The following is a 16,613-nucleotide window of genomic DNA, read 5'->3' on the forward strand; positions in this document are numbered from 1 at the left end:
CACACACACACACATAAACACATATATAGTATATTATGTGTGTGTGTGTGTGTGTGTGTATACACACACACACGCATATATATATACACATACACACATATATAGTATATTATGTGTGTGTGTGTGTGTGTATACACACACACACACACACACATATATAATATACTCTTGATATTATTCACCCATAAAACCCATTGATCTTCTAAACACAATAAAAAGGACTACATGATATTCCAGTCACATTTAAAGTGTCTACACTCAAACCTTTCATATAGTGGACAAAAAAAGTCAATCTAAATGGATTGGATGGTTAAATGCAAGTCTTGTGAAGTTATACAATCATTTGGTTAGGTGCTGATAGAGAGCATTTGGTGTTTTAAAAAAAATGTTCCGCAAAAAATGCATTCACATTTGGCCACTGAAGCTCATCTACGACTGCTTAAAGGGTGGTTTACACAGGAAGTAAATAATTTACTCAGTTTTAACTGGTTATTAATATGAATTTCTTCTGAAAACAATTGAAGATTCGGAAGAAAGCTGAAAACCAGTAACTCTCGAGATCCATAGCCAGAAAAACAAATACCATGGAAGTCAATGGCTACGGGTTTCCAGCTTCCAACTCAAAAAGGCCTAAACAAAGCAAATGGAAAGTAAGTAAAGACAATTTTCATTTTTGGGTTAAACTATCCCTTTAAAACAAGCAAAAACAATGAGGTGTTTTTCAAGCACATATCACTGAGCTTCTATGTCTGCTGATCAGTGTTCATCTGAACAACAGCCCAAACTGAACCTGGTTATGATATAGGATTCAGCAGACTTCCATTTAGCTGCTTTTAAGTATTCATATTCACACCTTTTTAATGAATGTTTTAAAAGTGTCATAGTTGGCTTTATAGACTTTTAAACAGGGTGGCAGAAATCTCTCAGCTTAGAAATAACTTTATTTCTTGGTCTGAATAAATCACAATGTTTCTGTTAGGGTGAACAAAACCTTGACTATTAGTAACTGTGCAGTAAACCAGCAAAGAAACAGATTAGATTAGTATGTGTGTTTGGAATCGCCTCAGTCCAGCTTGGCCCTCAAAAGTCTTGTTTTTATTATGACAGGGTTGGTGGTTCAGTATCTTCAGGCCACTTGGTATCTCGAGTGTTTGTCTCAGAATAGTGTGAGTCCAGCTTTCAGTTTGCTCATATCACTGTGAGTCCAAAGCAGCCCATCAGATCCACTGGCTCCTCTGCTTTGAATGGGAACACTGTGGGTACAAATACAGTTTCATCAAAAACACATTGCAACATGTGATAGCTAGTTCTAGACTGTATCTGAAATTGCCCTCTATGTCCTCAAATAGCGCACTATTTGAGAGAGCAGCTATTTGTGGTAGTGTCCGAAAACCATAGTGGGTGTTCTGAAGTGCACTCAATCCCACAATTGCAAGTGTATAATCAATGTACACTCAATGCTACGGCTAAAGAGTAACGCAGCTGCATGTCGAATTTTCGAGTCTGACCACAAGATGGCATCCACAGCAGAACGTTTCTGAATGAATTAAAGAGCCCATATTATGGGTTTTTGAAAATTCCCCTCCATGTAGTGTGTAACACAACTCTAAGTGAAGTGAAGTATCCAGCTAAGGCTTAAATCTGTAAGAATACAGTGTTTAAAACTGTTGATTCATCTATAAAAGAGTCGATTCATAGTGCTTCAAACGAATCGCCTTGATACCGACTCATTAGGTGTTTCGCCATGACGTACGAACGAAACAAAGTTTTTCACGTGCACGCGCAAACCCGGGAGATTTCAAACCTGAGGCCCCGCCCTCTGACGCAGTAACCCAGACACACACACACACACACACACCCACAAACACACGCACACAAACATGCCGGTCGATTGAAGTCACACTGCAGATGGATATATTGAGTCTCTACCCAAAGATGAAACCTCAGCATTATAGCCAAGCAGTTGGAAACTACTGGAAACTTCTGGAAGCTACATGCTACAAAGAATACTTCATCTGAGTTAGTTAAAGGAAGGATCAGTAACTTACTGATGGACATCAGGATGGGTTTCTTCCATTTCTCAAGTGTAAGTACGTGCGGTTAAAGTTGTTGCCTCGTTGACTCTAGCTTGCAAATGTATTTAGTTGTGATTTGTTACTTGTAACCGAGTGTACTGTATCAGGTTAACTGGCTATATTCTCTTATCGCGTGCAAAGTCACGTTAAAAACGCGACGCGTGCTGCTTTGTTTATGGAGCTCCGTGGTAACGTTAGAGGTGTGCATACCCGCGGCTGTCCCCGCGCCAGATTTCTGCGGCGCGGGAATAAATTTCCGAATAAATCGCCGGAGCGGTCGGTAACGGGTTTGATTTGGGACGGGAGCGGGCTGCCTGAGAAAGAGAAAGATGTGTCTGCTTGGTGCTTGTGTGTTAGTGCGCACGCGCGCGTATGAGAGAGAGAGAGAGAGAGAGAGAGAGAGAGAGAGAGAGAGAGAGAGAGAGAGAGAGAGAGAGAGAGAGAGAGAGAGAGAGAGAGAGAGAGAGAGAGAGAGAGAGAGAGAGAGAGAGAGAGAGAGAGAGAGAGAGAGAGAGAGAGAGAGAGAGAGAGAGAGAGAGAGAGAGAGAGAGAGCGAGCGAGCGAGCGAGCGAGCGAGCGAGCGAGAGCTTTATGCTTGGTGCTGTGTGTGTGTTTATACAGATTTTCGGTTTTGTTTTCCCCCGCTCTTTAGCGTGATCGGGCGCGGCGGGCAGAATACGGGGCGTGTTCTAAGGCTAAAACCTGGCGGGTGCGGGCGGAAGCGGAAGCGGGAGCGTTCTCGTCCGGAGGTGTGTGTGTGTGTTTGTGTGTGTGTGGCAGCTAAAATCCACGCCTACACTATCGAGCGTGTATGAACTGTGATTACTTTTTAAATTGCTGATTAGCTATTGGCCATTTCACTCTCTGACTGAAGGCAGTCGACCAATCGCGACAGACTGTCATCGGTCCAATCAGCGCAGATTAGCTTCGCGCTAAGGAGGGGTTTGGGAACAAATGAATCACTGAACGATTCATACAGGAGTCGCTGGGATAATTAGGTAAAAATAAATGCAGATTTTAAGACCATGAAAGTGTTTTTTGACCTTGCATGCATATTAAACTGTTGTTGGAGACCCTTACAACCAAGATATGACCCTATTTCATGTATAATATGGGCTCTTTAATGTTTGTATACATGCCAGAAATCAAAAATACTTGCTGGCTACATGTTAAATAACAATTACAGGATCTGAATACATTGAAAATCTAATCTGTCTGAGGCATTCATCAACTAGCGTTGCACAAACAAAACACAATCCCCACTATCTAATTTTCATTGACTTCATTAAGTGGATTGTATTAGTAGAGTACTGTAGGAAATAGTGAATGTGTGTTTAGGGGGCATTTTCAGATACAGCCCTATTTTCTGTTTAAGCTTCAGAGCAGCTGACCTCCTGTTGCCATGTTGCTGTGGGAGTTGATCCAGCTCCACCTGCTGGTCAAACACAGTAAATGTGGAAAACGACTCCACCACTAAACATGAGGGGTCCTCCGGTTGTCCTGGAACCTTTCCTAGAGGATAATGTTTCCAGGGGACTTTATCTGATTGAACACAAGGAGATTAGATTTTAGTGAACAACTCAAAATAAAATCTCATGATTGTCTACTTAATAAAAGCCGCTTTCATTTGAATTGAATAATTTTGTTACATGTTGTATATTTTTTAATATTTCTATTTAGTTTTAATTTACATCAGTTTTGTAACTTAGGTATTTCAACAAACAAAATTAAATAAAAATTATTAGAAATATTTTTTCTATATTTTTATTTGTTTATTTTATTTATTTAGATTTTAGTAATTTGCGTACATCAACTCCACATTTTAAAATGGGTCACACTTTACAATAAGATTCATTAGTTAATGTTAATTAATGCATTTACTAACATGAACAAACAATGAACAATGCATTTACTACTGTATTTGTTCATGTTAGTTAACGTTAGTTAATGAAAATACAGTAGTTCATTGTTAGTTCATGTTAACTCATGGTGCATTAACTAATGTTAACAAGCATGGGCTTGGTTGTTAATAAAGCATTAGTAAATGTTCAATTATGATTAATAAATGCTGTACATGTATTGCTCATGATTAGTTCATGTTAGTAAATGCATTAACTAATGAACCTTATTGTAAAGTGTTACCTTAAAATGAGTTTAGAATTTCACACTTTTTTCCCTATACATATTTTTTCAATAGTTTTCATTAACACACAGGCTTCCACAAGGAAACATTAATGCCTCGTTTCCACTGTGTGGTAGGGTACAGTACGGTTTGGTAAGGGTCACCTTTATCAGGCTTTTGTCTAAACTGCCAAAGGGTACCCATCCGCTTGTTAAGTGTGATGTCACTAGAAGTGACTATCGAACTGTATCTATCTATCTAAATTATTAGCCCCTGTTTATTTTTTCCCCCAATTTCTGTTTAACGGAGACAATATTTCTTCAACACATTTCTAATCATAATAGTTTCAATAACTCATCTCTAATAACTGATTTATGTTATCTTTGTCATGATGACAGTAAATAATATTTAACTAGCTATTTTAGTGTTAAAGTGACTTTAAAGGCTTGACTAGGTTAATTAGCTTAACTAGGCAGATTAGGGTAAAAGTTTGTTCTGTAGACCTTAAAATGTTTTTATTCTAGCCAAAACAAATTAGACTTTCTCCAGAAAAAAAAAATATTTTCAGAAACACTGTGAAAATTTCTTTGCTCTGTTAAACATCATTTAAGAAAAAAAAAAAAAAAAAAATTTTGACTTCAACTTTGTGTGTGTGTGTGTGTGTGTGTGTGTGTGTGTGTATATATATACACACACACACACACACACACATATATATATATATATATATATATATACACACACACACACACACACACACACACACACACAYATATATATATATATATATATATATATATATATATATATATATATATATATATATATATATATATATATAGCCATATCTGAATATTTTCTCAATTGAAATGAGTAGCGGCTTGGACCCAGAAACAGTTTTCCATACGTCACGACTTAAAAAGCTGATGGTACCCTTTTGGTGGGCGCGGTGTTCGACATAGTTGCAGTCGACATCCTTCTTGTTTGAAGTTCACATATGATATGAGAAGCACTTCTTACTAAACAAATGCTTTATATAAATAAATACTCATGTATAAATAAATGTTAATTACTAACCTTTTTATGAACAGGATTTAATTACAGCTGCAGATCACTGATAGTGTAAAATAGTCAACTGTAATGTCTGCGATTATATAAAATAAAATAAAAAACATTTATGAACACATAAAGAGGCTTAAAGTCTCCAATATGTTACCAATTACAAATAAAACTTACATTTAGGCCTTAATTGGGTTCATAAATGATATAAAACATATACAACCAGTTCAAACCTCTCATGTTTAATCTTCAACAGCACATGTAACCTCTTGTTAGAAAGTAATTCCATCATTCCGAGTACATAAAAGTCCAAAAGGTGATGATAATAGTTAAACATGGAAGACTGTTCATTTTTTAAGTTGCTGAAGGAATCATTTGCTCCTTTGTTTTTTTTTTTTTTCACACGTCACTCTCACGTTTGTCCGTTTCTGAAAGGATTGTATGTCAGAAGCACTTCAATAATCATGCAGATGTTATTATCATCCGCTCAAGAAGTTCATTATTTCAATTATAGATGCACGGCGAGCGATTGAGAGCTCTCTGGAGAAAGAGAAACGGCTCATTCTTTAAACGGCCTCGTAAACAACAACAGGACAAGGCAGATTCTGCTCTTCTTCTTGGCTTTATGGCTTTTCATCAAGATGACAACAAGGTTTGTTTGAGCTCGGGTGGACCATGGCTCATTATTGTTGTTATATGTATATATTATTATGGTCTAATGTCTTGGCTGTGTATCTAAAACATGGCGGGGTTTTTATTCTGGTTTGTTGCATGAGCGAGTGATGTATCTTAGCATTCAGTTGTGCGTCTAGCTCCGCCATTTGGTACCCTTTTGTTGTGCTAGGCACCCTTTGCAAAGGGTACCCAAAAAGTGGTATGGTACGGTTCGGTTTTGACAGTGGAAATGGGCATAAAAGCATACCTAACCAAACTGTAATGTTCCAAAATAATGACTATTAGCATTAAGGTGTTTTCAGGAACATATGATTCTAACATACTGGTTTAAAATGACTCATTAGAACTTATTTATTAGATAGTGGATTAAATCGGACTTCACCCCTCACTAAACAGTGACCAATAAATTAATAAACATGAAAAAATAAATACTGTACAAGGCTAAGGGTGTTTGTCACCTGTGCAGACAGTCCACGCTGATCCCTGTAGAGCCAAGTTCCTCTCCTGCACAGTTTCTGTGCTCAACTTCTCTTGGAGCTCCTCAGTGGGCGGAATCTGCGTTGTTTTGGCGGTGTGGTTAGCGGAGTGGACATCTCTGTTCTGCGAGGTGTTGCTCTTCAGTCTCTCCTGAAGGTTCTGTAGGGTGTACACAGGCTCAGCAGGGTCTGATGGTCCAGCAGACGGGTCACCATGATAACCCTGTGTGTAAATGCTGCACAATTGAAGCAGGTTCTTCTGAGCATCAGGTGGGAGGGGCTTGTCCATGTCATTTAAAATCCTTCAAAGACGAAAAGTGAGATTAATTCATTTCTCTCAAGCTGTGTGTGTGTGTGTGAAAATGCAAAGATTCCCTTACTGTCGCAGAAGGAATGGTGTAGCTGGACATGGTGCGTTTACACATGCTGAAATCAGACTGTGCCATCGAAAATGTAATCGGTTCACAAAGATCCTCTCCTTTGAGACTTTTTGTTTTCTGTGAGCCTTCGTTTCAGCTGCCACACAATGACAGAGAGGGCTATAATCAAACAAACTTAAATAAAATTAAATAATATTCATTTTGTCCCTTCTTACAGCTGGAATCAAGATGCTGTTTTGTTGATCAGATGATAAGTGCACAATGCTAAATACATGTGTAAATGGCTGCTGACACATTTTTATTAACCACATTTTGAAAATCAACAAGATTGCAGTTCACCAAAAGATGAAAATTATGTTATTAATTACTCCCCATCATGTTGTTCCAATCCCGAGACCTTCGTTCATCATCAGAATACAAATTAAGATATTTTAGATGAAATCTGAGAGCTCTCTCATCCTCCACAGAGAGCTAGGTTCCAAAAACATACTAAAAACATCTTTAAAACAGACAAGATGTCTTCCGTTATTTAATTGGAATATCATAAATCTATATTAATTGATTTGTGCAGACATTAAACAAAAATGACGCATTTACTAGTTTCTTCTCCTCAGTGTCAGTATAGGGTGCACATTCATGTGGCACACTTTGCTGCATATCTGACGTACAACCTCAGATTCCTCACTGAGGAAGTGAAACTGTTGGATAAAGTTGCTATTTTTGTTTATTGTGTGCACAAAGGTATTTTCGTAGCTTGGTAATATTTCAGTGAAACCGCTAAAGGCACATAGTCTATTTTAAAAATGTTTTTTAGTGCCTTTCTGGACTTTGAAGGAGTCTGGACCCTTGCTCATCCCTATGGAAGATGAGGGAGCTCTCAGAAGACATCTTAATTTGTGTTCTGAAGATGAATGAAGGACTCATGAGTTTAAAACAACATGTGGTTAAGTAGTATATCATTTTTGTTTTTGGGTTAACTAACTCTTCAATAGCTTTTAAGCTTTATTTGAATGAAGTTTAAATTAACACAATAAATATTTGAAAAGGTGACATTTACGTTAATTCACTTAGCAGATACTTTTCCAAATCAACTTGTAAATGAGTGAAACAAAAGGTGATTTATCAGAGAGGCAAAAAATAATGAGAAGCACTATTAGTGCAAAACTTCAGCCAGAATAGGTAGGGTAAAATATATATATATATGTATATGGAAGAGTTTATATTATTATTAATACTATGACAATTTTTTATTTTCTAATTTTAGTTTAAAATAATTACATTTTTATATTAAAATTTACTACAAAAAATGATTATGACACGACTATCATCTTTTAAAGTGAACTCTCTTTTTTTAACTCTCTATTTACACTATTAGTCTGAATAAAGTTAATAGTATAGAAGTATAAACACACACAAAAATGCATACAATGGTCATTAGGTGCTACTTTATATTATATATATATACATATATATATATATATATATATATATATATATATATATATATATATATATATATATATATATATATATATATATATATATATATATATATATATATAACAGACACCCAGAAGACATCTTGGATTCATACTTTTGCTGTTGCAGAGTATAATTTCAGAGATCCAGGAGGCGATGTAGTACATTCTATGAGTGGACGGCTCGTTCGACAGCTCACTGAACAGTTTGTCAAGGATCATATTTATGAAGCCAGACGAATTCAAAACCCTCAATAATGGCAACCAGAAGTGGAAAAACACTCGAGGAAGGCTCGGAGAGAACACATCAACAGAGTCCTCTAAAAACAGAGAAAGGCAAATTTAGTCATTCTGCCTATAGTACATATTAAAGAAAATCATGTGCATTAATACCTGAGGGGTCAACATCCAAAGACTCCAGCTGTTCTGTGGTGGGAATCAAAAATCCATCCTGAAGTAAAACATCAACGAGTACGTCTCTGCAGCACAGACACAACAGATGGCCATGAGACACATATGCTTGCACATATCATAGATGAAGACCTGCTCACACACACACACACCTGGACTCTGTGGCGAAGTGTTTGATCTGCGTCAGGATCCAGCTGAGGTCAGCGCTGGCATCTGGCCACGCGCCACCCTGCCCGCCATGCTTTGCCAGCTCTTCATATGTCTGCCAAATACACCAAAACAATGGATATGACATTATTAACAAGTTCTTAAATTGAAATAACTCAAGTCTTCCCCAATTACTCAAACACTGGACACTTCAATGTTTTTATGAAATGCAGTTTATGTCTATCTCTTAGACACTCTATACAGTTTAAATCAAAATGAGTACAGTATAAATATACTGCTCATTTTACATGCTATTTTGTAAGGAAGCAAGTATTTTCATAGACAAGTTGCATGTATGAGTTAGGCTGCATTTACACTGCGATGGCTCAAGTGACTCAATTTCGATTTTTTTTTTTTTGTAAGCAGGAAAAAAATGACTAGATTCTAATTTAAACAAATCAGATTCAGGCCTTGTTCATTTGTGGAAATTTATCTGATATGAATCGGATCTGTGTCCTGGTGTCTGCAGCGTAAGCAGGTAGATCGGGTTTTTACCTGTTAATGCAAGTCGAGCATCATTAAAAAGCATAGCGAATGACGTCAACTCTGACGCTTTTATTTCAGAAAATACATCAGCAGTCCCAAACCTTAAATCTCATACATGAGGACAAAAAGTATTTTATATTGTCAAGTACCACATGTATTTAAGCATGTTTAAAGAGAGAGAGAGAGAGGGAACAACATCCACCACGTAACCAATATAAACTAATATAAAACTGTTGCATACATCATGTGCATAAATCATGCCATAGACATTTCATTAAGATGCCTACTGGTTAAAAGGCCTAGATTAAAAGAAGATGGCCAAATGAAAACTTTTCTGTCATTAACTTGCAACTAATTGCAAACTAACTAGTGACAAATAAATAAATAAATAAACCCTGCAAACAGATTGAATACAGGAATGGAGAAAACAAAAACAAAGCACTCATTTATTATCAGCTGTTAGTCAGCGTTCGTTTTTTTTTTCTGGTCATTGCACCTTTGCCATGTGCTGTGTAAATGCAGACAATCGGATACGATACGATCACTTTTATAAGATGATGTAGGCAGGTCAACAACAAAAAAAATGGGTATAGTCACAAAATAGGAATTGACCATCAAGATCTGGAGTGCAAATGCAGCCAAAGAGTTTGAACATTTGTCATTTAAAGGGATAGTTCACCATTACATACTCATCCTTCACTAATCATAAACCTGCTTGACCTTCTTTCCTCTGTTGAACACAAGATATTTTGAAGAAAGCTGGAAAACTGTAACCATTAACTTCCATAGTATGTTTTTTTTATAGGGACGCCAATAGCAACCATTTTTATTTAAGCTTTCTTAAAAATATCTTCTTCAAGTTCAAGTTTCATAAAGGCTTGGAATTGGACTGCTGTCTCTAAAGCCCAGACTTACACTGCCCTCTGCTGGTGCAAGCTGGGATATGCGTAGTGCGAGATTGGTCCCACTTACCTGAAACTGTTCTCTTTCATAAGAGATGAAAAGTTCTCTGATTTTTTCTAAAAGGTAGAGAGGAAGGAAATAATTAATACTAAAATATTTCTGGGTTCAATTTTATCAGAAATTTGTACACACAAAAAGACAGATTAAAGTAACAGGTGTAACTGGAAATGTGTTTAATACAATTTAACTTATAATTAAAATAATATAAATTGAAAACACATTTTAATATTGAATGCATCAAAACAAGTTGGACAGAAAATACTGTAATATTATAATTTTAACAAATTTTCTCATCTTAGAACTTTAACAATCAATCAAATTACATGTTTTTTTAGAATATCCAATAATTATAGTGAAATTAAAAAAAGCAGTAAATTATTGAACTAAGCAGCTCTTATAAGTTAAACTTAAAGGGCACCTAGGTTACCCCTTCTTTCAGATTTAATATAAGTGTTTTGCGTCTCCAGAATGTGTATGTAAAGTTTCAGCTCAAAACACCCATCAGATTTTTCATTATACCTTTTACAAGATCCTATTTTATACATTTTCCACCAGGGGGCTGTTTTGTCATACTGCACCTTTAATTCTAGTCCTCCCCGCCTACCGTTTCTATGTGCCTTAATCTCCTCCCTCGGCTGCATCAGACAACAGAGAGACTTAAAGGAAGAAGATCTCACGTAGCGTTTGTGAGAAATACTACAGTGAGAACTTTACCAATGAGTATTTGTTGTGGAAATGCATCGATGAGTCACACAATGTCAATGTGCAAAGTTCACACGTGCACACACACACACACACACAGATACACACAGCTACAGACCGACACACACACAGACAGACAGAGAGCCAGACAGAGCGTGTTTAGCTTTGCACTCTTTTTGCACGCAAATGTGACAGGATTCAGGTTAATCTCCACTGCTGTATGAATATCTGTTATGTTAATGTACAAAATGATTTAACGTCCACAAACCGGGATTAAAGCGTCTTCTTTTATAGTTGTTCTGACACGCGGCAAGTAAAGTAAAGCTGTAGTAAATCGCTGTAATTCATTTCACACATGCACCGTTTTAAAACATTTTACACATGTGAAACTTACTCTTGATCACATTTAATGATGATTGATGATCCTAGCAAACCGAACAGAACTTCTATTTTCAATTGCTTTGCGCACGTCTGGTGTTGTTGGTATGATTATACACGTGACTACCGAGACATGTTAATACGCGCGGCTGTTAGATTCGGTGGGCAGGGGTGGGCGCACTCCTTTGTCAAGTTGAGGTCGGTCTAAAAACCGCTCCAATTGGTCCACAGTTTTTATGTTGTTAAATTGAAAGAAAATGACTGGGTGTGTTTATTTCACCCCAATATGACGGTCTATACACTATATCTACACATATGTCTGTCCAAACAGCTTGCAAAGTAGATTTTTTACCATAGGTGCCCTTTAAATGTGACAGTCATTAAATACAAAACACATGAATATTTGCTCTCTAATGCGTTTAATTTTGGTTGATTCACACTGCCAGTGACTTACTCTTATATTCAGGGCTAAAATTAAGATTAAGTTCTTTTAAAATTCATTATTGCGCTTGAGTTTCATGGGCACACAGTATTTAATTAATAGCATTGCTTGACATCTGCTCATCAACCTAAAATGCGTGCAAAAGTCACTTTGTAGTAGAGGTACAGCCATGGGACCTGACTAGATTTCTTGCAGCATGGGAATAAATATCGCTCGGTATGATATGAACAGGAGCAGGTGGTCTAACAATACAGCATTCCTGACAGATAGAGAAAGAGCGAGCAAGAGAGCACATGCACGTATTCGCCGTGATGCTGTGTGTCGCTTTGGTATAGGCTGTCTGGATTCTGTAGCATCCAGCTGGGTGTTTTTTGGGAGGCATATTTAATCGCTATACATTTTTACATTCATCCAAGGTCCGATATATACCCGCTAGGTTTATAGAAATAATGCTGAAATTACATATGAAACACAATCAGTAGTTGGCAAATATATTGAGTGGAAATGTTTGTAAATCTGACTTTGAAAGAGTCAGTGCCTCACCAGCCACAAACCTCACCGCACATCACTGTTTAAGGCAGCATTCATGTCTCATCACAAAGGGGCAAACAAAACATTTAGCCGACAATCCTTGCACAACATACACTTTTATCTGTTATCTTTCTTTTTTGGCAGTACCCAATTTTAATGTGAGATTTTGGAAACCAGACTTAGCGGGAACGGTCAGGTCAGGAAGAATACAGGGCAGGTCGGGCAGCGGCTGAACAAAGGCTGAATATACAGCGGGAGCAGTCGGTGCGGAAAAAAACCTGGCAGGAGCGGGACTAAAAATTCAGTTCTGCGCAGATCTCTGCTTTGCAGTCCCTCTCTTACGTATCAATACAAATGCGCAACATAATGGACCACCAAAGGCTACTTACTGTGTGCCTCAATCTCTCTCTGTCTGCTAAGAAGATCTCCCTCATGCCTTTTAACAACATCGACTTCACCCTCGTCATCTGATGAAGAGTTCCAATCCTCAGTGAGCTGATTTCCCATCTGACGGGACCAGTACTCCTGATGCAGCCAGTCCAGCACAAAACCACAACCTGAAGAGTACAGACAGAAGTAAAGGCAAACACAAAGGGAGCAGTGAAAGTACATTTATATCTAACAGTGTTTTTATATCTGTCTGTAAGGCAACAACATTCATGTCACACCTTTTCTGCACCACTTTAATGACGGGAGTCTGCGGTGCGTCAGGTCATGCCTGAGGTTTACCACCCACTCTGGGATGTTTATCTGTCAGAAAGAAAAGTGTTAATAGAAAAACAGACAGGGTTCTTACTCATAGCCAAATGTCAAATTACCAGATGCCATGGCCTATAATGAACAAAACAACAAGAAGACAAAATATAGACAGAGAACGTATTACCGGGTACAGTCTGGCGACTACATTCGACACAAAGAGATAGTCCACCCATAAATGAAAGTGAAATCACACATTTTCAACTGGTTTCAAACCTTTTTTGACAAAATATTTGAAGAATATTTGTAAGAAAGCTGAGAATATGTAACCATCCACTTCCAATTAAGAAAAAACAAATAATACGAACGTCAATGGTTACAGGATTTCAGCATTTTTCAAAACATCTCCCTTTGTGTTCCAACAAAGAATGTCAAACAGTTTTGGAACACACGATTGAGTAAATGAAGACAGCATTTTCATTTTTGAATGAACTATGCCTTTTAGTGATTGCTGGAAATCAATAAAATGGCACTGTAAAATAGCCCAACCATAGGGAAAATGTGAAACAATGGAATAAACTATGACCAATGGGAACCTTGAAATCCTGAAAGATTATCAGTAAAGTTTGACTTACTTTTCTGGCTAACCTTCTTAAGGGTTTGGCGACTTTCTTCTGTTGTCTTTCTGTGATGAGATTAACAAATCTGAAACACAGTTATACTCCAGTAAATATACATGAGCTGATTTATAAGACTGAAGTGCATGTCATGGTTGACGAGCATACCGAACCAGTGCCATGCCATAGAGCAGCACCAGATCATTGGCCTCCAGCTGGCCAGTGCTGTCCAGCACCTGACACCGGACAAGGTCAGCTGTGCTCTCCACGGCCACGGGTGTGCTTTGTCCAAACCTGTGGAAACAGAGAAAAATTCAGAGGCCACATTAGGACAACAGATGTTTTCCAAAACATGATTTATTTATTTTTTGTATTCTAGAACATGTTGTCCAAATGTGACTCAAATCCTTTATTCATTCACACAAGTTTGAACAGCACAAACCACATGAAATCTGATATTTTCTATTTGATTTGGGGTACTTCCATATGTGGTTCTGATCTGAATACAGGAATATGTGTTTACAATGCAATCTCAGTTTGAAAAGTTTTAGCAAAACATTTGCAAATAAAATAATTATTTGATCATTTTACTACGGAAGTCAGGGGTTACAAGTTTCCAGCTTTCTTCGAAATATTTTCTTTGATGTTTTACAAAATAAAAATAAAAAACTGAAAGGTTTTGAAACAAGTAAAGGGTAAGCAAATTATGACAGAATTTTTGTGTTTTGGGTGAACAATCCCTTAAACTGATGAAAACATATAGCTGCCTTTTCTATCTTTTTTTTAATGTCCCTCTCTAAATATCTTATTTAGCGGTAAGTAGAATTAGAATGAAAACACCCATGTTTAAATCTTGAACTTGCTTATTATAATAAATTATGCACCTTATCTATTGTTTTAAAGTTTGTTTTGATATACGTGTCTATTCTGGCATAAAAATAAAACATCAGAAATTCTAGAAGGGATAGTTTGTCCAAAAATATACTCACTACTTCCTCACCCTCAAGTTGTTCCAAAACTTTATGGGTTTTGTCTGTTGAATGTATAAAATATTTTGACGAATGTTAGAAACTTATCCATTGACATAAGGGCTGCACAGTATATCATTACAGCTACGATTTCGCAATGTGATCATTTACCATACTCAATACTGAGTCTAGATTAAAATTATATAATATAATAAAATATGTAATATAATAATAATAATAATAATAATAAAATAGTTTTTTGAGGCTTGTGATGGTTTTTAAAGCATCCAGGCCTAAGAAAATGTACCAAATTTAATTATTTAACAATCAAAGACTATGTAGTATTATTTTACATTTGATTATTCAACTACTGTATACCTGAATACAGTTTGACTCCTCGGAAAACAATCAAACGCTGTTTATTTAAGTTGTACCTTTTTCATTATTGAATGTGTCTATGCTTGTAGGTTGTTTCTAATATTTTATGCATACACGCTCTCCGAATCATCTCAATCAATCTAAAACGATGAATTCTTTTCAAATAGTTATTTAACAACTCCAGTTATATTGTAATCATATTGCAATATATAATCAAAATATATATAATCGTAACATAATATATTGATATGTTAGATTTTTCCAATATAGTGCAGCCCTAATTGACATCCTAGTATTTGTTTTCCTACTATGGTAGTCAATTGTTACCAGGTTCAAAAGCTTTATGAAACGTGTGAGTATTGCTAAATGATTACATGATTTTCAGCGTTGGGTAAACTATCCCTTTCAGAATAATTCTTTTAAAAACAATGGCCAAGAAGACCAAACAGCTAGCTAGATAACAGGGTTTGTATTAAGCCATAGCAATACGTAGTTGAAACTCTAACAATTTTTTGCATTAGGGCATTATTTACAGAGAAATTCACTTTAGCCCATCCACAGAGCAGGACCGTCCGTCAGCAAAACACAAGAGATGAAGCAGCATCAGACGTCACGTGACCAACCAAAGAGCAGCCACAACATCTGCAACATTGTAGCGGGACATCAGAGATCATTCACTCGCTCGGACCAAACACACACACACACATTGTACCTGCCCTTCCACGCGGAGATCCTGTGCAGCGCGTGTTTCTGCAGCGCGGGCTCTTTCGAGTACAAATACTCCAGCACATGCTCGTACTCCGCTTTGTTCATCCAGGGCACGACGTGACGCGTCTTCCCCACCGTTTCTTTCTTCATCTTCAGATCGTCGACTGTATCCTTTTCGAGTGATAAAGTGCGTGGATGCGAGGCGGCGAAAGAATTCAGCACATTTAAAGTTGTTAAAAACTAAAACATACGATTTATGGAAAGCTCCCGTTTACTGGACACAACACAGTCATACGCCCCGCCAGAGGTGCGGCAGGTTAAACGTTCCCCGGTTAGCGTAAGCGATGAACAATGGTTCCGTATGTAATAGTAATTAGATCAGAAAAGCGAGTTCAAAGGAGAACTGAGAGTAATAAAACTTATTTGTTTAAAATGTATTGCTATAGGTGTACTTTATGTTAATATATCGCAGTTTACTCAAATTTAGCAAATAAGCAAAATCTTTAAGCAAATATTTACTGCAGTTTTAGTGCACTGCTGATGAGCATAATCAGCCATTTGCAAACGTTTCAGGGGCATTAAACTCCCAGTTCTTATAATAATCAACCCAGTTCTGTTTTGATATCAAATTAAAACTGAGGATTTAGAAGTAATATCTAGCATTAATAATAATACTAGTAATAAATAAATAACTTATAAAAAGTAGCATTATACTGCTGAGTTTTAGGACTTGGTAATTACGACAATAAAGAAATAACATGGTAGCATTATATATTGGAGTAAATTATTTAGACATATTATTTTGTTACTGATTGCAAAATACATAGAAAATGTTAGTAACATAGAAGATAAGATACATAT

The 16,613-nt window shown here is 36.8% G+C and overlaps 1 protein-coding gene across 1 annotated transcript; it reads right to left on the reverse strand.

Annotated features, from left to right (window-relative positions):
• Positions 1 to 421: 421 nt before the first annotated feature.
• Positions 422 to 16,070, reverse strand: las1l (LAS1 like ribosome biogenesis factor). The gene is given in 13 exon segments (NM_001126400.1): positions 422 to 1,253; positions 3,467 to 3,617; positions 6,390 to 6,709; positions 6,788 to 6,923; positions 8,382 to 8,585; positions 8,659 to 8,744; positions 8,829 to 8,938; positions 10,342 to 10,388; positions 12,775 to 12,942; positions 13,054 to 13,135; positions 13,717 to 13,786; positions 13,867 to 13,992; positions 15,757 to 16,070. Coding segments are annotated over 13 exon segments (1,743 nt in total). The 5' UTR covers positions 15,903 to 16,070; the 3' UTR covers positions 422 to 1,156.
• Between the last annotated feature and the right edge of the window lie 543 nt (positions 16,071 to 16,613).

This window comes from Danio rerio, chromosome 5 (assembly GCF_049306965.1).
Source record: "Danio rerio strain Tuebingen ecotype United States chromosome 5, GRCz12tu, whole genome shotgun sequence".
NCBI lineage: Eukaryota > Metazoa > Chordata > Actinopteri > Cypriniformes > Danionidae > Danio > Danio rerio.